The sequence below is a fragment of the Palaemon carinicauda genome, chromosome 36, assembly GCF_036898095.1.
Source record: "Palaemon carinicauda isolate YSFRI2023 chromosome 36, ASM3689809v2, whole genome shotgun sequence".
Classification (NCBI taxonomy): Eukaryota; Metazoa; Arthropoda; class Malacostraca; order Decapoda; family Palaemonidae; genus Palaemon; species Palaemon carinicauda.
In genome coordinates this window covers 8,649,486-8,676,064 of record NC_090760.1, presented here as the reverse complement: position 1 = coordinate 8,676,064, position 26,579 = coordinate 8,649,486, and the positions used below count along the sequence as shown (strand labels likewise).

The window sequence follows — 26,579 nt, the reverse complement described above, 5'->3', positions numbered from 1 at the left end:
ACCACACTCTTCCTAGGAAGCGTCCATGCAAGGCTGTGTGTGGAACCCTTGCCCAAGGACCCAAGGACTATCCCTGGGTTAAACAACAGTTAGTTACACACCATCCTACTAGTGTAAGTTGGTTTTACATCATCTCTAATCACTAGAAGTCAAATCAAAGGTCCTATTTCAATGCCATTCTGATGTTTGGAATCATGTTTTAGCCTTTCAGGCTTGTTTAGTAGTAATTTTCACATACTCTGAATGGAAAAATATTCATTAGTCACTACTCCAATGCCAAAGCACAAGTTATTGGCTCCAAATGCAAATTCTGCTTCTCTCTCTTATTGTACATTTTATCAATCACTTCACCCTACAGGTATAAATCCTATCAGCATGTCCACCAGAAGAAAAGAAGGAAAAAACTGGATCAAACAGTTTTTACTGAAAGAATAATGGAGAACATGGCTTGAATATTTGCATAAAGCCACTGGCACAGCAGACAAGAAAACCTTGAGCCCACTTTCCTAAACACTGATCCGTATTTAGCAACAGTAGTGACTTTTATTTTCAAAATAATTTTATAGATGGGTGACAATTCAGGGTAGAATTTTTCATGGTAAACGACACCAAAACAATCCCTTATTATATGTTTTGTTTAGTAAAACTAGAAGGGTGTTTTTCATGTTTAATTTACTACCTCAAATCTAGTTCTGATTTCTTTTTGAAAAGGAATCAGTTCAGATTTCAATACCCCAATGGTAAGAAGTAGATCTCTCACTCAACCCCATTACTCAGCATGTAAATTAATTACCTTTCAAGAATACAAATATGACTTACAATCTTTCTGAAAAACGTATGATAAAAAACTATTTTTACTACCATTAGTGCATGAAAATAATTTTAAAAGAAAAATGAAATAACTAATTTGGAATTGAATTTTAATGACGAATATAAAAATATGTATACTGAAGAAAATATAAAAATTAAAAAAAGCTCAATGGCTAGATCTTAAAATCAAATTTTCATACCACTTAAACTATGTCTGATGATGCCCATTGCTGCAAATCCGTTGGAATTCCCTGTAATTGTAATAAAGCCTCATTTACTTGATAGGGGGTCATCATAAGTTGTACAAGCTGGTATTCCCGTTGTACTCCTTTTGAATTATCAACGGGTCTGACCAATTCCAAACTCTAGAATGAGAAACAGAAAAGACTTTCACTGAATTATTGGTACACTAAAGTACAGTATCATGAATATTCATACATACATATACCAAGGCACTTCCCCCAATTTGGGGGGTAGCCGACATCAAACAAATGAAACAGAAAAGGGGACCTCTCCTCTCTACGTTCCTCCCAGCCTGACAGGGGACTCAACCGAGTTCGGCTGGTACTGCTGGGGTGCCACAGCCCACCCTCCCCCGTTATCCACCACAGATGAAGCTTCATAACGCTGAATACCCTACTGCTCCTACCTCCGTGGTCATCCAAGGCACCGGAGGAAGCAGCAGGGCCTAACGGAACTGCGTCACAATCGCTCGCCATTCATTCCTATTTCTAGCACGGTCTCATGCCTCTCTCACATCTATCCTTCTATCACCCAGAGTTTTCTTCACTCCACCCATCCACCCAAACCTTGGCCTTCCTCTTGTATTTCTCCCATCAAATCTTCCATTTATCACCTTCTTTAGCAGACAGCCATTTTCCATTCTCTCAACATGGCCAAACTACCTCAACACATTCATATCCACTCTAGCTGCTAACTCATTTCTTACAGCCGTTCTCACCCTCACTACTTCGTTCCTAACCCTATCTACTCGAGATACACCAGCCATACTCCTTAGACACTTCATCTCAAACATATTCAATTTCTGTCTCTCCGTCACTTTCATTCCCCACAACTCCGATCCATACATCACAGATGGCACAATCCCTTTCTCATACAGAACTCACTTTACATTCATGCACAACCCTCTATTTTTTACAGCTCCCTTAACTGCCCCAACACTTTGCATCCTTCATTCACTCTCTGACGTACATCTGCTTCCACTCCACCATTTGCTGCAACAACAGACCCCAAGTACTTAAACTGATCCACCTCCTCAAATAACTCTCCATTCAACCTTGCACCACCTTCCTTTCTCGTACATCTCATAACCTTACTCATACCCACATTAACTCTCGACTTCCCTCTCTCACACACCCTTCCAAATTCTGTCACTAATCGGCCAAGCTTCATAGACGACCCCATTAAATTTTGGAGATGATCCGGATCTGGATTCTGCATTCAGATATGCATTTTTTCTCCATTTTAAAGATAAATAACGCTAAAACTACAAGAAGAATTTAGACAAAATTTTCATCACAGGTAGATCTTAGGTCATGGATGACTCCATTAAATTTTGGAGATGATCCGGATCCGGATTCAAGTTAATTTATTTATTTGTCTATATGTCAGTGGAGAGGATTACGTCAAAACTACACAAACGACTTTAACGGAATTTTCACCACAGATAGATCTTAGGTCATGGATGACTCCTATTTTGAAGATCATCCGGATCTGGATTAAAGTTAATATATTTATTTGTCTATATGTCGGTGGACTGGATTACGTCAAAACTACTGGACAGATTTTTAAAAAATTTTCACCACAGATAGATCTTAGGTCATGGACAAACCCATTGAATTTTAAAGATGACCCAGATCCGGATGTACATTTTTCGCAATTTTAAAGATAACAACAAAACTACTCGACGGATTTTGAAGAAAATTTCCTCCACAGATAGATCTTAAGCTATGAACGACTCCATTAACCTTTGGCAGAGGTCAGGAATCTCTGATTACTGTTGTTTTAATTCTAGAATTAAAAGTTGACTAATTCAATTTCTCTCATATGTAAAGAGCTCTAGCTAAAGGAACAAGTTCTATAAAAAGGATAAAAATAATGAATTACTTACCTTTAGCTGATCATAAGCTTTGAAGATAACAGGACGTTCATAAGACTGCATTGACGATTTACTATGGCAAAATTTCATGTACTCACGGAAAACCATTTCGAAGTTGAAAGGTTCTCCTTCATAAACCGTAGTCAAGTGTTTCATAGCAACTACCTGAAAATGTTAAAAAAAATTATCCAAACTATCAGAAATGTTTCCTGCAACACATAATATCAAAACTTACTTCTCTAATTATTATCAAGTTCATACAGGTACAATAAATCTCAAACTGGAACACTACGTAAATATCTAAAATGATAAAAGAATAGAGTTACAGGTGAAATACCTCAAAATACCCATTTCAACAAAACTACCATGGCTGTAGGGCAAAGAATCACTCCTTACATAAAAATTGGAATACAATATACTACTACCATACTACATACCATATGAAGATAATTATATAAAGTGTAAGAAAACAAAAACATTAAAAGTGAAAAGCATAGATTACCAGGATTCAATTTTGCGAGAAAAAACTTTACTAATCATATCTAGAATTGCTCAAGAAAAATGTCTCTGTCCAATAAGGAACGTAAATCAAACTTGGGGGAGCTGAAGAGTAAAGTTGGAATTAAAATAATCTAACGACCACCAATTTAACATTCTTAACTACCCCATTCCTGGCGCAAAAGGGTTTGTTTTTAAATAATCAATTATAAATCCCTTGGTATACTGCTACTACTTAATAATTCAATGTTTTGGTTAATTGTCAATAATTGACAAAAGTTGAATATTCAGACCAAATTTATTTCAAGGATTTGTTTCCAATACAGTACTTGGCTTGATATACAGTGTGTTAAAAATTGGACAAAGACAGAGAATGTTTGATTGTAAGCTGTATTCTTCGCTCTGAGACTTGATCATGACGTTATTCTCTAAATATCCAAAGGTCAACTGAGCATGACCAATATGAAAGACAAGATATTATTGGAATAATTTGGAAAGAACACCACCACAACCCAATTGTTGGTTAAATCCGTTTCAGCACTTAGTTTATGGAAGAGGTTACATTGCAACTTACTCATGTAGCTGTATTAGACTAAAGGGAAAATTTTTTATTTGGTTAACTAATAAACTGTAATTGTTCAGTGGCCACTTTCCTCTTGGTAAGGGTAGAAGAGCCTCTTTAGCTATGGTAAGCAGCTCTTCTAGGAGAAGGACACTCCAAAATCAAACCATTGTTCTCTAGTCTTGGGTAGTGCCATAGCCTCTGTACCATGGTCTTCCACTGTCTTGGGTTAGAGTTCTCTTGCTTGAGGGTACACTCGGGCACACTGTTCTATCTAGTTTCTCTTTCTCTTGTTTTGTTAAAGTTTTTATAGTTTATATAGGAAATATTTATTTCAATGTTTTTGCTGTTATTAGAATATTTTATTTTTCCTTGTTTCCTTTCCTCACTGGGCTATTTTCCCTGTTGGAGCCCCTGGGCTTATTGCATCCTGCTTTTCCAACTAGGGTTGTAGCTTAGCATTTAATAATAATAATAATAATAGGGTGACTCATGAAAAACTCATTCAAATTGGATTTATTTTCAAGTAAGTAATTCCCAGGTTGGATTGGATTGTCCAACTACTTAACCCTTTTACCCACAGGCTATTTGGAACTTTCCAACCCTTAACCCCCAAGGGTTATTTTTTTTTTCAAGCACATTTTGCAGTCTATATTTTTTTAATTGCTCTAACAGCCTTAATTTTAGTCATAGAGAGGTCAGGTTGGTCTCATTCTCTTGGAAAATGCCCGAAATTTCTCAAAAAATTATCAAAAATATGCAAAAAAAAAATTGTAAATAGCAGTTTTTTGCAAGGACGTACCAGTACGTCCATGGGGGTAAAGGGATGTGTTTTGTGAAACGTACCAGTACGTCCTTGGGGAACAAAAAGGGTTAATATCAGTAATTTTTCTACATTCTGCTTTGAGAGCTAGCACAGGTGGAAGCCAAAGACTCAGTCATAGCCAACCTGCATTGTTTGCTTGACCAACAATCACAGCCCATGTTACATAAACTACTCTCCCCACTTCTTAGTTTAGGATTTGTTAGGAGGCTTGAGAAAATATGACAAAAATTCCTTATGAATTCAATGTTTAGGGAGAATGGATTTTGCTCAATCATACTACAGTATTGGAGTTTTCATAACTCTTTATTCCCAAAACCCCTTTGTTTTAAAGTTTGAAAAAAGAGAGTTCCCAGAATACACTATATGGAATGTAAAAGGTGGAAAGACTTGGGAAAAGCATCTTTATCTTCAATTTAGACATTCTTACAAGCAAAAAACTTGGTACTTAACATTGGTGCAGGAGTAAGGAGAGCTTCAGCCATGATGAAGAAATCCACAAAAACAGATGAAGAAATCCACAAAAACAGCTAAAAAGTGAGACACAAAAAAAAAAGCAACCATCGTAGTACAAGTCCAACAGAAGGATGTGTAGAAGGCGCTCGAGGCAGGCGTCGCTGAGTGGATCAGGTGAGTTAGGTTGGTGCCGTTAATGTGGCTCCCCCCTTTTGAGGAAGGATTGATCTAAATGGAAGATGACCTGTGAATAGTGGTTTTCACACGCCCTTTCTTTATACACGACGCCCTTAGGGTGCTCGCGCGAGGGTAGTAACCTCTGCATTCCATGCTTCAACTTTCTCTGGTATATTTGGAAGTATTTATATCAGAAAAGAGATAAGAAGGACCCTTTTCACCGGGCGTCACAGGTCGACCCAGAAATAAAATTGTTTATTTCTATACTTTCCTGATGTTCACATTGCTTATTCTCTAGCAGCTCAGTTTATCAACATTTACCCATTAATTTTTTTTTCTAAATTTCATCTTTCCTTTCAATAGACACATGCCTCTAATAAAATAAGGAAAAACTCTAGCAATCAATGGTAAGAAGCAGAGCAGTGATACACCTGGGGCTTTTTGTTGTTTCAGCATCTCTAGGTTGCAGCGGTCTGACAAATTCTTGCCTTTAGGCCCAAGATTATGATACGTTTTAGTGGGTTTTAAGATATTTTCCTCTGGATTTGTTAGCTATTACTCCACAAGGGCAATAATGTTAAAATAACTATTGTGAGGAGTGTGAATGCCTCATTGTTCCCCGCATGGAAAAATTTTATTAAGGTTCAAAGAGCAAATTGAAACTTACTTTTAGTTAAGGGGGAAATCCAGAGAGGACTAGGCTAGTTGTTTATAACGGGGATGAAGACAATAACAACATGCCAACATCGTTCTCTAATAAATCACTCAACCTGCTAAGTTTTGATAGTAAGAGCTTCAAAGGCTCTCAACTTATTAGCTTATTTTGTTAAAGTTCAGAAGGCCAGTGATTCCTCACTTCAAGGCAATAATTCTGATTTTACCTGCCTAGTTGCTAACCCTAACATGACGTCTTAAGTCAGGTCTAGTGCCAATAGTGTTCTATTCATGGTTCTAATAGTTCACTGCGCCTTATAGATTCAAGATCCCCTCACAGAGCCTTGCATGCTTTATTTACTTCAAGACCCTTCTGCTGCTAAACCCTTGTACTCTTACAGTCCTAGTTGCTCTTTTAGACAACTAGATTGGGAGGCAGAAGACCAAGTAACTAGTTTGTTTCCTAATATTCTAGTTGCTAAAATAAGCATTTTTAAGCAACCTTGTATTTCATATGTGGATTTTGTGGCATATCATGATTCCCTTAGCTCTTAATGTTGCAGATAAAGTTTCAGCTAAAGTTGATCGGTTGCATCATGTTTCAGATGGCTGTGCGCTAATTTGCTTGCAAGCTCAGTCACTCATAAACATTAAACTCATGAATGGCAAAGGGAAGGGACATTGCCAATGCCCTAGCAGAATAAATGTAAAAGCTAGCATTTCCAAGGCACAGAAGCTCCCATACCAGTTGTGAACAATGGGAAAGCCAGTAAGCAATGTCCCGGTTCATCCTTTTGTAGAGGAAGATCCCAAACATGATGAAATATCTCCCCTTTTAAATCTTAAGTGCTGAAAAATAACCTGCTTAGTGTACTGGTTCACGGTAAGTTCTGATGCTGCTTTTTATCCCCAATATTCAGAGCTACTTCAGTTCTCCCTTTTTCTTGCGGAAAATTGTTAAATTCTGGTTCTCATTTAGTGCTAAAGCCTTCTATATATCAAAAGACACTTTGACTTGTATTATCTGGGGGTATACAGGGATCTTTGCATTATGAAGGATCCAGTTCAAAGTAATTAAAAATTGTTACCTTTGTTATCTGGTTATATAAATATTTCTCAAGGGAAGAAAATACAGTGGGTTCTCTAACAGGTAACCATCACTTCTGATGTCATCTAATATAATCATTGATCAACTAGTTTCACCCTTAAATAACATACTCACATTATTATTATTATTACTACCTATTCTACAACCATAATTGGAAAAGAGGATGCTATATGCCCAAGGGCTCCATCAGGCAAAAATAGCCCAGGGAAGAAAGTAAATAAGGAAATAAATAAACTATATGAAAAGTAACAAAAAAAATTAAAATAAAATATTTTAAGAACAATCACATTAAAAGATCTTTCAAATATAAACTATAAAAGAAAGACTTATGTCTGTCTGTTTAACTTAAAAACATTTGCTGCAAGTTTGAACTTTTGAAGTTCTACCAATTCAACTACCTGATTAGGAAGATCAATCAACAAATTGGTCATAGCTGGAATAAAACTTCTTGAATATTGTGTAGTATTGAGCCTCGTGATGGAGAAGGCCTAACTATTAGAATTAACTGTATACCTAGTATTACAAACAGGGTGGTGCGGTCCGGGAAGATCTGAATCATTGTACGTTGTAAATGAAGACACATGAAATTTCAGCATTAATTCCTTGAACTTACCAAACAGACTTGAAGAATAGAAAGACCTTGAAGGACATTTGTCTTTGTTTCTGCTACTAAATTCTGTTGTGCTTGCGCCAGCATCTGATACGTAAGTTGTGGCTGTTCCACTTGGAGCTGGCATACACTCATCATCTGTCAAGTATATACAATGCTTTATGAAGTAAATTGATACCAATCTAAAATTGCTTGTTAATCAGAAAAGGTAATTAAAAAATGAAAAGTGGGAATTAAAAAAAGGGAAAAAATGAGGAGTGCATATAGCAACAGAAATTAAGAATCTTTTATGTCAACAGGCAAAGGAAACCTGATACAAGTCTTATTAACCCTTTTACCCCCAAAGGACGTACTGGTACGTTTCACAAAACTCACCCCTTTACCCCCATGGACGTATCGGTATGTCCTTGCAAAAAACTGCTATTTACATTTTTTTTTTTTTTGCATATTTTTGATAATTTTTTGAGAAACTTCCGGCATTTTCCAAGAGAATGAGACCAACCTGACCTCTCTATGACAAAAATTAAGGCTGTTAGAGCAATTTAAAAAAAATATACGGCAAAATGTGCTTGAAAAAAAATAACCCCTGGGGGTTAAGGGTTGGAAAGTTCCACATAGCCTGGGGGTAAAAGGGTTAAGAGTCGTTTGTATATTTCTACATAGTGGGATCATTAACAATGATGCAAGTTTATTTTATTGCATCATACTTTTTATACAATCCCATCCAATCAAATCCCTCTCAAATGCAGCTCTGGAAAATTTTGCTCCTTTAAAATTGTATTAACAAACTAAATGAAACCAAGTTCAAACATTGCCTCATATTTGTGCAAGCAACCCCATTTGCACCATCTTGTACTGTTCTAGATTTAGAGTACTACTATATAACATGAATAATTTTCTCATCCTTCCTACCCAATCCTATTTGGAATGTTGCATTAACATTTGGAAATGTTCTCTTGTTTTCTCTCTTGATATAACTACATCAAAATATTATTTTTACGACTGACTTTTTTTTTCACCTCTCCAGGTCCCCCAATTGTCCCTCCCATGGGGTAATTTGGCTCCCCATTTTTCCAGGATGTATCATTTGGCACATTTCAATTTCACTGAAACGGAGGTTCTATTTAACTCTTAAATAGGATACTATTTGTTAAAACTTTTCATGGGATATTAAAATTTCCTTGGATTTTTTCACTAACTTGCAGTACTACTTTATGAAATACTTTGTAATCCCTCCTAGTTTCTTATCTAGAGTGCCAAAAAATAATTCCTCTCAAGGTCTATTGCATTTATTAGGGAGAGACTAAGGAATACATACATATATATACCAAGGCACTTCCCCCAATTTTGGGGGGTAGCCGACATCAACAAAAGAAAAAACAAAACAAAAAGGGGACCTCTACTCTCTATGTTCCTCCCAGTCTGAGAAGGGACTCAACCGAGTTCATGCCACAGGAATAAGCCAATACAAATCTTAAGGAGTGTGGACCTACATTTCCTACTGCCAAAAATCGGTGAAAGGCTGAAAATATCGGTCCATCAGCGGTAATTTACCAATTCCCTCTGATGCGAAATGAAGTGTTATCTTAATAGCATCATCATTAGGCTTTTAACCACCAATCACTTGATCTAAATAGAATCAAAGGGTTCATGCTTAGAAGGCAAATATTTTACATCACGTTAGCGTCTCTTTCCGGTTCAGGATACCACTCAATTTCCTATACTTTCCTTTCGAAATGAACATAAAAAAAGTTCATAAAAACTATTCCAAACAAATTGCAAAGCATTTCAACAACTGCCCTCAATCAAAATTATAACCCTATATTCTACCAACAATTCCTTAACATTATAACTAATATTCTTTACATAATGTGGATAATGTGGGAGGTTGGGCTGTGGCGCCCTAGCAGTACCAGCTGAACTCAGTTGAGTCCCTGGTTAGGCTGAAGGAACGTAGAGAGTAGAGGTCCCCTTTTTGTTTTGTTTCTTTGTTGATGTCGGCTACCCCCCAAAATTGGGGGAAGTGCCTTTGGGATATGTATGTATGTATTCTTTACAACTTATCTAATACAGTCCCAATTCTTACCAGTAATGTTTTTAGCGATCTTATATCATGGGTGGTGTCATACTGCCTCTTTAGCAGGCTACATACATTGGCATCTTTGGTTAAATTTGTGATGTGGGTATTCCATTCTTTGGCAAAACTCTGAAAGAGAAAGGGGAATTAGAGGAAGAAAACATGTTACATTATCATCATTATTACTGGCCAAGCTAAAACCCTAGTTGGAAAAGCAAGAAGTTATAACCCCAAGGTCTCCAACAGGAGAAATAGCCCAGCGAGGAAAGGAAATAATGCAATTAATATACAATACGAAAAGTAATGAACAATTAAAACAAAATATTGTAAAAACAGTGAAAACATTGAAACAGATACAGTATTTCATATATAAACTATAGAGACTTATGTCAGCCTGTCCAACATAAAGACACTTGCTACAAGTTTGAACTTTTGGATTCTACCGATTTAACTACCCAATTAGGAAGATTATTCTACAACTTGGTCACATCTGGAATTAAGCTTCTACAATACTGTGTAGTATGGAGCCCCATGATGGAGAGGGCCTTACTATTAGAATTAACAGCTTGCCTAGTATTATGAACCTGATGGAAGTGTCTGGGAAGATCAGAATGTAAAGGATGGTCAGAATTATGAAAAATCTTACGCAACATGCATAACGAACTAATGAAACGACGGTGCAAGATATAAACATAAAGATCAGGAATAGGAAATTTATTAGAACGTAAATTCCTGTACAACAGATTAAGATGAGGATCAGCAGCTAAAGACCAGACAAGAGAACAATACTCAATACAAGGTAAAATGAAAGAATTAAAACACTTCTTCAGAGGCTAATTTTTTGTGTATTTGAAGAAGAGACAGCTGTAATGTGTTTCTCAAAAGTAAATTTGCTGTTAAGAATTACACCTAAAATTCTAAAAGTCATATACAGTTAAAGAAACATTATCAATGCTGAGATCTGGATGTTGAAGAGCCACTGTCCTTGACCTTCTTATAATCCTGCTTTGAGTTTTGTTAGAATTCAACTTCATGCCCCATAATCTACACCATGTACTGTACTAATTTTAGATAGATCTCTATTAAGGGATTCAGCAACCCCAGATCTAAATTCAGGAGATGGAATTGATGCAAAGAGAGTAGCATCATCTGCATATGAAACAAGCTTGTTTTCTTGGCCAAAGTGTATATAGTATGAAAAGTAATGGGCTAAGAAAACTACCCTGAGGAACATCAGATATCACATTCCTATACCAAGCATGGTGCCCATCAATGACACTCTAATTTGCTATCTATTACCTAAAAATTTAATAATGATGCTAAGAAACAACCCACTCACTCCCTAATATTTAAACTACAAAACAAAGGGCTAATGATTAACAAGGACAAAAGCAGCATTAAAATCCAGGCCAATCACACAAACTTTCTGACCACAATCAAGATTTTTCTGTACAGCATGAGATTGTAAGAAGGGCATCACATGCTCCAAGACCTTTACGAAAATAAAATTTCAATCTAGGGAACAGACGATTACCTTCAGCAAACCTATTACGATACCAATCGAGTAAAGAGCATATAAGTCATCTACAAGGAAAGCATTTTGAATGTCAATGAACTTTGGATGACAAAAGCTTCATCACTTTGCATTTCTCACAAAATCTAGCTGGTACAAACTTGGGAGACATAGCTCTAAATATTTCTAACAAAAGTGACAACAACACTAACAAAATGACAAAAATACTAACATGAAAATAAAAAGCATTCTAGTTGATATTTCACCTATGAAACCATGAATCAAAATCACAACAGGTGTGAGATGACGTGATATATTCGCCCATTCTTTATGCTGGCTCCTCTTACCCAAGGAAAGAATGGCTCTTACACTGTGGCAAACTTTTTATTCTTTGAATAACATATAAATCCCACAGTTTTACTGAAATAACAAAATACATTTCCATAAGTCAGCATCATAAACCACATGTAAAGAACTCTTTAGCAATCAAGGCTACAGTAGGATGGGATCTGGATCAGTAAAGGACCCTCCTTTTGGTACCTGGAGCTCTGAAACATCTATATTAACAACCATTAGCAGCTCAAGGTCACTGACTTTTAAGTACTCTGAGTCATCAATCTCTAAAGCAATATAAAACATTACAAAAAAATCATTTACATTAAAGGACTTACCTTATTAGGAAATGAAGACGGAAGATGTAAGAGTGTCTTGAATGTATCCAAGTAATGAGGATCAAATTTCTCTTCGTTAAAAAGATAAATTTGTCTGTGAGAAAAACGGGACTTAACCCTCTTTTCCAGCAATTCTATGACGTCTAAACGGGATGTTAATCCTATTACACAGATTGGTGCCTGAAATTAAATAATTTAATTATTGTAAAGTGAAAACAAGCTTTTACATTTATCTATCTACAAAGGCACTTCCCCCAATTTTGGGGGGTAGTTAACATTAAAACAAAAAAACAAAAAAGGGAGCTTTTCCTCTTTTAACTCCTCCTAGCCCGACGAGGGATTCAGCAGTTTCGATGGTACTGCTAGGGTGCCACAGCCCACCCTTCCCTGTTATCCACCACAAATGAAGCTTCATATGCCAAATCCCGTACTGCTGCTACCTCAGCGGTCATCGAAGGCGACCGGAAGAAGCAGCAGGGCCTATCGGAACTGCGCCACAGTTGCTCACCATTCATTCCTATTTCTAATATGCTCTTTTGCCTCTCTCCCATTGATCCTGCTATCACCTAGAACTTTCTTCACTCCATCCATCCACCCAAACCTTGGCCTTCCTCTTGTAGTGCTCCCATCAACTCTTGCATCATCACCTTCTTCAGCAGATGGCCATTTTTCATTCTCTCTACAATGCCAAACCACCTCAACACATTCATACAGTATCCACTTTAGCTACTAATTCATTTCTTACACCCGTTCTCACCCTCACTACTTTGTTCCTAACAGTATCTAATCGAGATAAACCAGCCATACTCAGGCACTTCATCTCGAACACTCAATTTCTGTCTCTCTGTCATTTTCATTACACACAACTCGGATCCATACATCACAGCACAGTTGGTACAATCACTTTCTCATGAAGAACTCTCTATACATTCAAGCCAAACCATGTACAGTACTGTATCCGTTACCACTCCCTTCACTGCCTCTAACATTTTCCATTATTCAGTCTGACATACATCAGCTTCCACTCCACCATTTGCAGTAAAAACAGAACCCAAGTACTTAAACTGATCTACTTCCTTAGGTAACTCTCTATTCAATATGACATTGAACCTAGCATCACCCTCCCTTCTTGTGCATTTCATAACTTTACTCTTACTTAACTTCCTTCTTTCACACACCCTCCCAAACTCTGTCACTAATCGACACAGCTTCTCCTCCGAGTCTGCAAATCAATACTGTATCATCCGCAACCAACAACCAATTCACCCCGCAATTATGTTCACTCTCATCTATCAGTTTCAATCCTCAACTATGCACTCGAGCATTTGCCTCTCTCACAACTCCATTATCAAACAAATTGAACAACCATGGCGACATCACAAATCCCTGTCTCAGTCCCACTCACTGGAAACCACTCGCTCACTTTAGTTCCTATCCTAACACATGCTTTACTGACTATGTATAAACTCTTCACTGCTTGCAAAAACCAGGAACAGCCAGCCACCCACAAAAGGGGAGGGTGGCAAGGTAAGGGAGTAGTAGTATCAACACAATGACAACTCCCTTATGGCGGAGGCCACCAGATACACTGTAAACTGTAATAAAAGTTACAAGTAGTTAACAACATAAGAGTATGTTTCAATATATATAATATAAAAAAACCCACACAAATAAAAATAAAAGAATAAACTAAACAGAATTAACAATCAAGGCAAGTCTTTGCGGGAGAAAAAGGCAGCATGTCCGTCCTCTACCGAGCCATAAAGTAAAGTGGTTACTCAGCCGAGAGGTGTGAGTGAGCGGTTTAGCCAGTCTACCCCACCCCCACTCGCTAACTAGCGGATGGGGTAGTTATCCCTCACTAAAAATTATCATGGCTTGTCTTTCAGCTACGCCAAAAGTAATACCCCTATAAATAGCAGAAGGTTTGTATTTGCGCTGGAACAAATATAAAATGTTTTTCAATGGTTTAAAAAGTAAAGTTGAAACATGCAATTATTTATAAAACGCCCAACGCTCAAATTAGATCAAGTGTCCTTTTCCCCTTGTGTCATATGATGCCAAGGATCTTTAACAATCTTGACAGTATTCATAAGACTAGAAAATAGGCAACATCATAAAGATCTAAACTTGCTACAGTCTTTTAAGATTATAATTGCATGAAACCACTTTAACAATATTAAACTGCTTTAACTAGATTATTCTCAATATGAAAACTACTGAATTCAATTCCCAACTAACAATAAAATATTATCTAGGGAATAATATATGAAACTAACCTGTGCAGACTGAGCCACATCAAAAAGATTATAGAGTAACGTCTGGTTTCGATGATGACAGAAGAGATCAAACTCGTCCAACAAAAACACGACTGGTTTTGAAGACTCTTTATTACCGCAACGTAAACAATCCAGCAAAAATGAAAGGTTTTCTGGAAGAAAAAAAATAAGGGATCTTTAAAAAAAAAATAAATACTGTATAGTATTCATCCTATATTCAAAATAAATTTGATTTAATTATGATTTAAAAGATATAAATAAAAAGGATTAGAAAAATTAGGTCCCCTAAAAACATGAAATTTTCACATGACTGTCCAAATTGTGGAATGATGTTACTTAGATTAATTAAATCAAGGAAACTTCCGAAGTTGAAGCTTGGTACAAATGATTCACTAGTAGGTTGACCTGTTTGTTTCTTTTCATAATTATAATGTTATTTTCTTTTGAAATTTTCTTAATATTCTTAATTTATTTTAATTTCTCTTTTATAAATGTCCACCATTGAAAGTCAAGCAATGGATAGTCCGGTAACTATTTTAATCCAGGAATATGAGAACGGATAAAAAAAAAATACTTGAGGATAAATGTGGATAGGACTGAAGCTATGGTGAGCAGTAAGGAATGTAGGGACAGGATAACCATATATGAAAGTAGAGGCTTAGTTATAAAACAGGTGGATCAATTTAGATACTTAGGCTCTACTATAAGTCAGGAGGGAGGATGTGAGACTGAAATGAGAATAGGATAAAAACTGCCACGGGAATGTGGGGGGAGGTAGCAGAGGGTACACTTAGGCACACTTTTCAATATTATTCCTTGTCCTTTTGTTTTTGTTTTAAAGTTTTGATAGTATATATATATATATATATATATATATATATATATATATATATATATATATATATATATATATATATATATATATATATATATGAAAGGTTTATTCTAAACCGGTTACTGTTCTTACAATATTCTATCTTAATTGATCATTACATATCTTGTAGTTTATCTATTTCCTTGTTTCCTTTCCTGAATGGGCTACTTTCCCTGTTGGGGCCCCTGGGCTTAAAGCAACCCACTTTTTCAACAAGGGTTGTAGCTTAGCAAGTAATAATAATAATAATAATAATAATAATAATAATAATAATAATATAGTAATACGTTATTGCGAGGTTCAACTGCACTTACTTCACATTTGTTACCACCTAATTTAAATTCTAACAGTCCAATTCTGTTAAGACATGCAGTATGTGTTCAATTACCGAGTAACACGTATAATGTCTTGTACTATTAGCCCGTCTGAGGTGTTATAGAAAGATCTCCCCTAATCCAAAAATTATCTGGAACCAAAAGGTGATAGACTATCGATAGTGGACCTGTAGTTCATTTGTTACTTCAACATCATTTTTCTATACAGGGCTGCTTATCCAGTTAAGGCCTTTTGCCTAGTAGTATTTATCTTTTTTAACTTTAGACAAAGGTTGCACCTTGGCTTGTAACAAGCTGTTTATATCAATTTCACCCGATATGACCAATAAAAATCCATTACATTCAAAACTATAAACTGACACCATAATCAGGTTTTGTACCTGGCTATTGACTTGCTTCTAAAAGCTAGAAAAAATTGAAGTTTTTCTAATGCTTACATAATTAATGGTTTAATCTTACCTGCAAAAGAAGCAAACACCTTGTTCGCCGCAGCAGACTCCAATCTTAACTGGCTCGTTATCTCTTTGAGAGCAAGTCTGTCATCAGTATGTACCAATCCAGATAGACGAACCACCATCCCATTACCAAGAATACCACTCTCTCCCAACCTCCCAAGCAGTATGTTAACCAGCTGAAATAAAAATGTTAAATTACTCAAATATTTCAATGAAGTGTCATGATACAGTACAATATAAAAAAAATCAAAAGTTTTCTCAAATGATTAGTATTTTTCCTTACAAACCTGAGCCTTTTAATAAGAATAAGTTTTAGCAAAGCTTGAAATTACCCGGTAAAATTTATAACGAGGTGGTAGCAATTACTGCCGGGTGAAAGAAAGATTAACCCTTTTACCCCCAGGCTCTTTGGAAATTTCCAACCCTTAACCCGCAAGGGGTTATTTTTTCCTCAGGACATTTTGCAGTATATTTTGTTTAAATTGCTCTAACAGCCTTAATTTTTGTCATAGAGAGGTCAGGTAGGTCTCATTCTCTTGGAAAATGCCTGAATTTTCTCAAAAAATTATCAAAAATATGAAAAAATAAATTTTTATAGCATTTTTTTGCAAGGACGTACCGGTACGTCCATGGGGGTAAAGGGATGAGTTTTGTGAAACGTACCAGTACGTCCTTTGGGGGTAAAAGGGTTAATAAGAATAAGTTTTAGCAAAGCTGGAAATTACCCGGTAAAATTTATAACGAGGTGGTAGCAATTACTGCCGGGTGAAAGAAAAATTAACAAGTACAATAGCCACTTTAACCTAAGACTAGCAGGGTGGTTGAGGCAGGAAATACAACTTAACGGACTCTGGTTTGCATAGTTTAGAAAAATAGGTATTACTTTAAAATTTTTCATTTGTTCCTCCCAAATAAAGGTAGTATCGAATCTCAGGAATTCTAATTTTTTGAAAACTTTCAAAAACTGTTTTACTGTATTTCGAAATCAAAATCATGGTTTTGAAATGTTGAAAGTAGAAATAGATATGTGTATGTGTTTGGTTGTAGATAAAAATGTTCATGTGTCCATGGTCAGTATCACAAACGACATTGCACGATAGTTGGCCGCCACACCTAGTATACTGTATACATAAACATTAAATGACAAATTCGGAGATAATTTGTATTTTTCCAAACCATACAAACCTTAGCTATTTACATGGGGTATTACTTTTGGCGTAGCTGAATGACGAGCCATTAGATTTTAACGAGGGTTAACTACCCCCTCGCTAGTTAGCAAGGGGGTAGGGGAGGGGTACCTAGCTACCCCTCCCCCCTCACACACCGGTGAACTGATTCACTTCGCTTAGAGGTAGGACTTCACGGGGGACAGGGCTGGCGGGCAAGTATGTGTAAATAGCTAAGGTTTGTATGGTTAGGAAAAAAACAAATTATCTTCGAATTTGTCATTTGTTCCGTAACCGAAATACAAACCACGCTATTTACATGGGGTGACTTACCCCTTAGGTAGGATGGTAAGTCCCAGCCTTACTGGCTTTGGCTTTGCCCGGGGATTCAGAATCCGAGTGTGTAGCACTAGAGATAAGGAGTCCCTGCACCTCGCAAGTTCCTTGCTCTGCAAGGAACGTGCGGCCTACATAAGCTTGTGTGTGGAGGAATGAAGTGTGACTCGTCCTAGGAAGTTGACCTGAAGTCCTTTTGATGGAATTTTAGGCTAGGACGTTCCCAATACCACCTCGTCAGGGTATGAGGGACGCGACAGTATTATTTAATACTAGGAACACAAGGAAGCATGGTTTACCTGCAGTGGTTTGAGGTCAGCAATGCAGAGAACCTAGGATGCTGCTTTCCCCAAGAGAGGGGAGGATGAAGAAAAGAGTAAAGGCCAGGCATACTTTTTCATTCATGCAGACTAAAACCGGGTAACAATGCCCTCAACCTTCTGCTACTTGTCCAATAAGGAGCCTGAGGTTAGACCAGCTGTTGTGCAGCCACCACAGGGCCGATAGAGAACGTATCGAGCCTCTAGGGGGTCACGTCCTGCAGGTAGTGGGCTGTGAAGGTCGTTTGACGCTTCCAGACCCCAGCTTGTAGAACCTGCGTCACTGAGAAGTTTCTCTTGAATGCCAGGGACGTAGTGATGCCTCTGACATCGTGTGCTTTAGGGCGACGTGACGGAGGAGGGTCTGGATTCAGGGAATGGTGGATGACCCTGCGAATCCAAGCTGAGATGGTGTTCTTAGTGACCCTCCTCTTCGTCCTTCCTGTGCTCACAAACAGGGCTTGCACTCGAGGATGAACTGCAGCTGTTCTCTTAAGATAGAGCCTCAGACTCCTTACTGGGCATAGTAGGAGATGGTCTGGGTCATCTGTTACAGAACGGAGACTCGAAATCCTGAAGGAGTCGAACCGTGGGTCCGGAACTCCAGGATTTTGAGTCTTAGCAACAAACTCAGGGACGAACCCGAAGGTTACCTCCCCCCATCCCCTTGAATGGGCGACGTCGTACGAGAGACCATGAAGTTCACTGACTCGCTTGGCTAAGGCCAGAGAGAGCAGGAACACCGTCTTCCAAGTCAGGTGAAGATCAGAAGCCTGGCGTAATGGTTCGAACGGAGGTTTCTTAAGAGACCTGAGGACACGAACCACGTTCCATGGAGGAGGCCTCACTTCCGACTGAGGGCAGGTAAGCTCGTAACTTCGTATGAGTAGAGAAAGTTTCAGCGAGGAGGAAATGTCCATTCCTTTCAGCCTGAAGGCCAGGCTTAAGGCTGAGCGATAGCCTTTCACCGCCGAGACCGAAAGGCGCATTTCTTCCCGTAAATACACAAGAAACTTCGCTATTGCTGGAATAGTGGCATCGAGGGGAGAGATACCCCTTCCACGACACCAACCACAGAAGACTCTCCACTTCGCCTGGTAGACCCCTGCAAATGACTTTCATTCTTTCCGCAACTTGTTGCGAAAAGCCTCTCTCTGTGAGGAGATGCTGGATAGTCTCCAGGCGTGAAGCCGAAGCGATGCTACGGCTTTGTGGAAGATGTTGCAGTGTGGTTGCTTGAGTAGCTCGTGTCGTGGAGGAAGTTCTCTCGGGAGTTCCGTCAAGAGCTGCAGAAGGTCCAGGAACCACTCTGTATGATGCCATAGCGGAGCTATTAATGTCATTGACAGGTTGACAGATAGTCTGGTCTTGTTGAGCCCCCTTCTCATCAGACAGAATGGGCGAAAGGCGTACACATCGACGTTGTCCCACCGTTGCTGGATGCTGCTTTCCCCAAGAGAGGGGAGGATGAAGAAAAGAGTAAAGGCCAGGCATACTTTTTCATTCATGCAGACTAAAACCAGGTAACAATGCCCTCAACCTTCTGCTACTTGTCCATTAAGGAGCCTGAGGTTAGACCAGCTGTTGTGCAGCCACCAAAGCCTTGGGGTCCGGGACTGGGGAGCAGTAGAGCGGGAGCTTGGTGTTCAGCGCCGTAGCGAACAGATCCACCATCGAGGAACCCCACAAAGTCAGGACTTTGCTGGCTATCTGAGGATCCAAAGACCACTCGGTACTCACTATCTGCGAAGCCCTGCTCGGACTGTCGGCAAGCACATTCCTCTTGCCCGGAATGAAGCGAGCCCATAGTGGAATCGAGTGAACTTCGGTCCATATCAGTATCTCTACTGCAAGATGGGATAGCTGTTGTGAAAAGGTACCTCTCTGCTTGTTGATGTAAGCCACTACCGTGGTGTTGTCGCTCATCACCACCACAGAGTGACCCGCCAGGATCTGTTGGAACTGTTGAAGTGCCAGATATACGGCCTTCATTTCTAGCAGATTTATGTGGAGGCACTTTTCTGATTCTGACCATAGGCCTGAGGTCCTGTGGTTCAGAACGTGGGCCCCCCACCCTTCTTTTGAAGCGTCCGAGAACAGCATCAAATCCGGGGGGAGGACGAGAAGATCCACTCCCTTTAGAAAGTCTCCGTCTGTCACCCACCACCGAAGGTACGTCCGTTCCGCAGGTCCCATAGGGACCAGAATGTCCGGGGAATCGTGGCCTTGATTCCACCGGGACTTCAGCCACCATTGCAGGGATCTCATCCTGAGGCGGCCGTTTGGAACCAGACGGGACAAGGAGGAAAGGTGACCTAAAAGACGTAACCACGATTGGGCTGGAAGCTTTTCTCGTCTGAGGAAAGGATCTACGACCCTCCTCAGCCTTGCTATCCTGTCGTCTGATGGAAAGGATTTGTGGAGATTGGTGTCCAAGATCATGCCTAGATATACCAGTCGTTGAGATGGAAGCAGAGAAGACTTCTCAAGATTTACCATGATCCCTAGATCTTGTCAAACTCCCAGAAGCTTGTCTCGGTGTCGAAGAAGGGTCGACTCCGAGTCTGCCAGGATCAGCCAGTCGTCCAGATAGCGGGAGGAGACGGATGCCGTTCCTGTGTGCCCACAAAGATATCAGGGTGAACACTCTGGTGAATACCTGGGGTGCTGTGGAGAGACCGAAACACAGCACCTTGAACTGGTAGATCTTGTTGTCTAGGCTGAATCTTAAGTACTTCCAGGAAGACGGATGGATTGGGATCTGGAAGTACGCTTCCTTCAGATCCAGTGTACACATGAAGTCTTGCGGTCTCACTGCAAGTCTGACCGTGTCTGCTGCCTCCATGATGAACGGAGTTTGTTTGACAAACTTATTCAGAGCTGAGAGCCTCCAGACGCCTTCTTTACAAGAAAGAGTCGACTGAAGAAGCCTGGGGAGCCGTCGATGACCTCCCGGAGAGCATCCTTCTTGAGCATGGTCTCGACTTCTGCCCGAAGGGCTAGCCCCTTTACCGATCCCATGGCATAGGAGCTCAACGACACTGGATTGCTGTCAGGGGAGGAAGAGATGTTATGAACGGGACGCGATATCCCTGACTGATTACAGAGATCGTCCAGGAATCGGCCCCGAATTGCTGCCACCTGAATGCGCAACTTTGCAGGCATCCCCCCACTGGTGAACATGCAGGGGGATTGCCAATCCTAGCGTTTGCGGCCTCGGCCGCTCCCTCTAGGATTCTTGCCTCCCCTGGAGGACTTTCCACCCTTCTTGTCTTTGACAGGAAAGGGCTGCTGCTTGGACACCGCCGTCTTTGCTGCCGCTGCCGGTTTCGTCGTCTTGGACTGGCGAGGTTGTTGAGGTGCTGGAGGTTTGTAGGGCTTAGATGTAAGAGCCCTTTGGAAAAGAGAATCGTGGTTCGATTTCCTCCACCTCTCAGCTGCCTGTTCCACATCCTTGGGCTCAAACAGGCTCTTTTCTAGGATGGAAGTGTGTCTGAGCTTGCAGACATCCACGGTCGGGACCTTCGAGTGGAACCTCTTGGCCACCCCATCAAGTCGTTTCAAGATCGAGTTTGCCCACAAGTTCGAAACTTGGTGTGCCAGAAACTCGATGGTACGTGTGCCCGAGAGGAGGAAGGTCTCCAGGGCCTTCCTGGTGCTCTCCTTGGACAGATCCTCGGATCACAGCAAGATGCCCAGAGACCCTAGCCAGACATCCAGCCACGAAGTGGCCTGCATGGCACACTTTGCGACCTTCTCCTGACTCAGGATCTCTGTTGCCGAGAATGTCACCTGCCGGCTGGAAAGTCTCTCAAGAGAGACTTCCCTGGTAAGCTCTTCCACGGAGTGGTGGAGCGGGAGAGCTAAACAAGGCTCCTCCATGATCTTGAAGTACCTCCTCTGTTGCACACGAGGAGGTGGGAGGAGCTTGTTACCAGCAGAGGAACGGCTGGAGGAGGCGAGCTCGGAAAGCTGCCCCTCAACCTTATCTCTGGCACTCTTCAACCCTTGGGACCAAGGCAGAGCCGCACTGGCCTTAGAGGGTTTCTGAGTGCCACAGACTTGGTCCAGGACCGTATCCTTGCCTTCACGAGGGGCGGTCTCTGGGTCCTTGAACTTGTTGAGATGCCTCATCAGAGTCAGGATTTGCCAGAAGGCGTGCTCTGAATCATGCTGCTCTCCTCCTGGTGAACTGGCAGCAAAGTCTCCTGTCCCCAACTGCTCTACTTGGGGGGACACGTGGACGTTCTCCTGGGGTATCGCTAGCTCTGGTCGAATCCTGGAAGGAGACTTCGGGACAGTCTTCGAGTCCTTCGGTTCCCTTCTAGGAGGGATGCAGGACTCCAGTAAAGAAGTCTGAGGGCTCTTCTCTGGCCCAACACGCGACGATTCTCCTATCCGTGGTGGGGTTTCTCCCATTGGTGCGGTGGGAGCTCTCACCTCGATAGATTCTCCTGAGGACGGAAAAGCTTCGTCCACAGGAGGAGAGAACGTCTGAGGGGGGGAAGGAGCCTTCCTTATGGACTTCTTAGGAACCCGTTTGACCCTAGGAGAAGTCACAAAGAACTCTACTCCTCTCTTCCTCTTCAGTGGGGTCTAAGCTGTCGTTGGTTTGAGACCCAAATCAGCGAAGGCAGGCTTAACAGCCTGGACGACAGCTCTGATAAGGGACCCAAACCAAGGCTCCCGACTGACAGACGCAGTGTCAGAGACTCCCACTGGAGGGAAGGGGATCGGGCGATCCTCCGGAGTAGAAACTATAGGGCCTGCCGGAAAGGAAGAAGAAGATTGGTGCCTAGACCTCTCTGAAGACTTCCCCTCCTCCTGCGAGCGCGCTGCTTCTGCGCTTGCGGGGGGGGGATCATGAAGATCATGACCTGGTTGTACGCGCTCCTGAAGACTCGCAAGGCTGCTCGCGTTGCGAAACCAGGCGGGAATCGCGCTTAGGGTCGCGCTGGTGCTCGCGCGATGGAAAAATCGCAGATTCGCGCGCGTGCACGCGGAGATGGAAGCACGGGCGAGGGGGCGCGTGGGCGTAAGGGCGAGCGTTAGCGGCCGGGAAAATGACGGCATGCAGTCGAGCGATGGCGCGTTGGGCGAGAAGGTGAGCGACTGCGCACAGGTGAGATTGCGCGTGGGCGTGTAGGTGACCGGCGAGCAGGATCGTGGGCGCGCGGGTGTGCTGGAGAGTGCTTGCGCGCAGGCGGTGGCTCGCGCGGGCGCGCAGGAGATCGCTGGCACGCAAGTGCGCGGTTTGGAGAAGACAGCTGGGGCGCAGGACCAGTAGATGTAGAAACGCATATCGGAGGCTGCTCGAGGCGCGTAGTGTCTCGTCCAACTCTGGAAGTGCGCACGATGGCGCGCAGGCGAGGGCTGACGCGTGGGCGAATTCCGAGGGCGAGAAGGAGAAGGAAGAGTCTTCTTGCCTGCACCCAGATCCGGAGATCGTGGACGCGCGGGCGAACGATGGCGCGCAGGTGCGCGCAGATCGCTGGCGAGCTGGAGATCGTGGGCGCGCATGGCGCGTGTCAGGAACAGGGCGCACAGATGTGCGCTGGCGAGTAGGAGATCGCTGGCGCGCAAGTGAGCACTGGCGAGCAGGAAATCGGTGACGAGCAGGAGAGCGCTGACGAGTTGGTTCTGCTTCTGCTGCAGGAGATCACTGGCGCGTTGATTATGGTGCAGGATGGTCCTCAGCAACAGCAGGAGAGCGCTTGCGCGCTACTAGGAGAACATGGGCGCACAGGTGAAACCTGGCACTTAAGGGACTTGCTCACATTGTGAGACAAGCCCTTTTGCCCCGAAGGGACCGGAGCCCGTTGGATAACGGGGTGCGTGGGCTCCCACTGCGCATCAGCTTCCAGGAACGGTGATGGAAGATCCACAGGTCTGGCAGGCGTAGGAGATCGCTAACGATCTGCAGAGAGGTCCAGTGATGCAGCTGCAACGGTCGACTCATGTCGAGGAGGATCCTCTGCGGGGGACGTCGAGGGCGAAGAACCGAAGAGGCGCCTCCTAACTCCCTTGTAGGGAGAAGGAAGACCTCTACGGCGAAGAGGAGGGCGAGCCTTGCGGCGAAGACGACCTCTTGGAGCAGGAACACCATCGTCGGTCCTCCAAAGAGGAGTCTCTGTCAGTGAACTCCCCTGAGGGGGAGAATCACCCGCAGGAGAGACCGTTGGACTTAGCTCCTCCCTCGAAGGATGTTCGGAGGGGGGAACTGAGCCTTCAGCAACATCAGCAACCAAGGCAGGGGTTTGACCTGACCCGTCGGAAGCCTCTGCCACAACAACGTCGACGATAGACAGAGGATCTACCTCCGCTATCGCCGGCGACTGTTTGACAGCTGCACCCAACTGGATCAAGTCAAACAGGGCTTCCCTGGAGGGCGAACCCTTAAGCCCCAAGGAAGCCCAAAGCTGTAATAAATCATCATTACTGTATACACAGTGTTATTAAAATCCTCCCCCGGAGGAGGAGGAGGAACTGCCTCGCTAAGGGAGGCAACTCCCTCTCCCGAACCCCGAGGTTGGTCAACAAAAGAATGCCTTACGCTACCACTCGATGGCCTCTCATGAGAAACCGATCGAGTGGGAGCTTCGGAGGAGGTTCGGGCAACGGAAGAAGAGTCCTTGGAACCTTCCTTCTTCAAGGTAACCCTTGAAGGAGAAAGATCCCGCCCAAACTTCTTCTTCCGTCGCCGGGAAAACCTCTCCCACTGGGAGGTAGACCACTCCCTGCACACTTTGTCTCTATCACTCCGTTGACCTCTGCAGTACGGACACAAGGTGTGAGGATCCGTCTCGACCACCGACATAAAAGTCCCACAAAGGCGGTCGGATAAGCCAGGGCACTTCCGCATGATAGAGGTAGAGGCCAACTTCCGAACACATAACTGTAAGAAAAAGCAAAAAAAGATTGAGGCTGTCAATATGCGAGGGTGAGAGTAGACATGTCTGACCATCACCCGAGCCAAAAGCGAAGTGAATCAGTTCACCGGTGTGTGAGGGGGGAGGGGTAGCTAGCTACCCCTCCCCTACCCCCTTGCTAACTAGCGAGGGGGTAGTTAACCCTCGTTAAAAATCTAATGGCTCGTCATTCAGCTACGCCGAAAGTAATACCCCATGTAAATAGCGTGGTTTGTATTTCGGTTACGGAACAATTATGTTTTCATATATATATATATATATATATATATATATATACTGTATATATATATATATATATATATATATATATATATATATATATATATATATATATATATATATATATATATATATATATATATATATGACAAATTCGAAGATAATTTGTATTTTTCCTAACCATACAAACCTTAGCTATTTACAAAGGGTATTACTTTTAGCGCAGCTGAAATGACGAGCCAATAGTTTTTAACGAGGGTTAATTACCCCCGCGCTAGTTAGCGGGGGGTGGGGAAGGGTAGCTTGCTAGCCCTCCCCCCTCCACACACCGGTGACTTGCTTCACTTCACTTAGAGGTAGGACTTGACTTGGGGGTCAGGGATGGCAGGCACATATGTGTAAATAGCTAAGGTTTGTATGGTTAGGAAAAATACAAATTATCTTCGAATTTGTCATTTGTTCCATAACCGAAATACAAACCACGCTATTTACAAAGGGTGACTTACCCCTTAGGAAGGGTGGAAAGTCCCCAGCCTTACTGACTTCGGCTTGCCCGGGGGCTCGATCCCTCAGTGAGCAGCACTAGAGAGAGGGAGCCCCTGTACCTCACAGGTTCCTAGCATCGCTAGGAACGAGTGGCCTACATAAGCAGTGTGAGGAGGAGAGTGTGACTCGTCCTATGAAGTTGACCTTGAGACCTTCCGATAGGAATTCTAGGATAGGACGTTCCCCATACCACCTCGTCAGGGTATGGGAGACGCAACAGTATTAAGCTTAATACTAGGAGCACAAAGAAGCATGGGTTACCTGCAGAGGTCGAGGTCAGCTATGCGAGGACCAGGATGCTGCTTCCCCAAGAGAGGGGAGAATGAAGAAAGAAGTAAGGGTCAGACATACTCTTTCATTCACGCAGACTAAGACCGGGTAACAACGCCCTCAACCTACTGCAACTTGTCCAAAAAGGAGCCTGAGGTTAGACCAGCTGTTGTGCAGCCACCACAGGGCCGATAGAGAACGTATCGAGGCTCCTGTGGGTCACGTCTTGCAGGTAGTGGGCTGTGAAGGTCGTTTGACGCTTCCAGACCCCAGCTTGAAGTACCTGCGTCACAGAGAAGTTTCTCTTGAAGGCCAGGGATGTAGCAATACCCCTGACATCGTGGGCCCGAGGGCGACGTGACGGAGGAGGGTCAGGATTCAGGGCATGGTGGATAACCCTTCGAATCCAAGCTGAGATGGTGTTCCTGGTGACCCTCCTCTTTGTCCTGCCTGTGCTCACAAACAAAGCTCGCACATGAGGACGGACTGCAGCCGTTCTCTTCAAGTAGTACCTCAGACACCTCACTGGGCATAGTAGCAGCTGGTCTGGGTCGTTTGTTACAGAACGGAGACTCGCGATCCTGAAAGAGTCGAACCGAGGATCCGGCACTCCAGGATTCTGAGTCTTGGCCACAAACTCAGGGACGAACCTGAACGTTACCTCCCCCCATCCCCTTGCATGGGCGATGTCGTACGAGAGACCATGAAGTTCACTAACTCGCTTGGCCGAGGCCAAGGCGAGTAGGAAAGCCGTCTTCCAAGACAGGTGGCG

General features: G+C 42.3%; 1 protein-coding gene across 1 annotated transcript in view; it reads right to left on the bottom strand.

Annotated features, from left to right (window-relative positions):
- Positions 1 to 906: 906 nt before the first annotated feature.
- Positions 907 to 26,579, bottom strand: part of Orc4 (origin recognition complex subunit 4) — a 43,190-nt gene continuing 17,517 nt past the window's right edge. The window contains exons 4-10 of the mRNA XM_068359930.1: positions 16,026 to 16,197; positions 14,358 to 14,509; positions 12,079 to 12,258; positions 9,904 to 10,023; positions 7,821 to 7,955; positions 2,942 to 3,094; positions 907 to 1,175 (exon numbers count right to left, since the gene is read on the bottom strand). Of these exons, the coding sequence (XP_068216031.1) occupies positions 1,014 to 1,175; positions 2,942 to 3,094; positions 7,821 to 7,955; positions 9,904 to 10,023; positions 12,079 to 12,258; positions 14,358 to 14,509; positions 16,026 to 16,197 (1,074 nt within the window). The 3' untranslated portion in view covers positions 907 to 1,013. The remainder of the gene's footprint in view (positions 1,176 to 2,941; positions 3,095 to 7,820; positions 7,956 to 9,903; positions 10,024 to 12,078; positions 12,259 to 14,357; positions 14,510 to 16,025; positions 16,198 to 26,579) is intronic.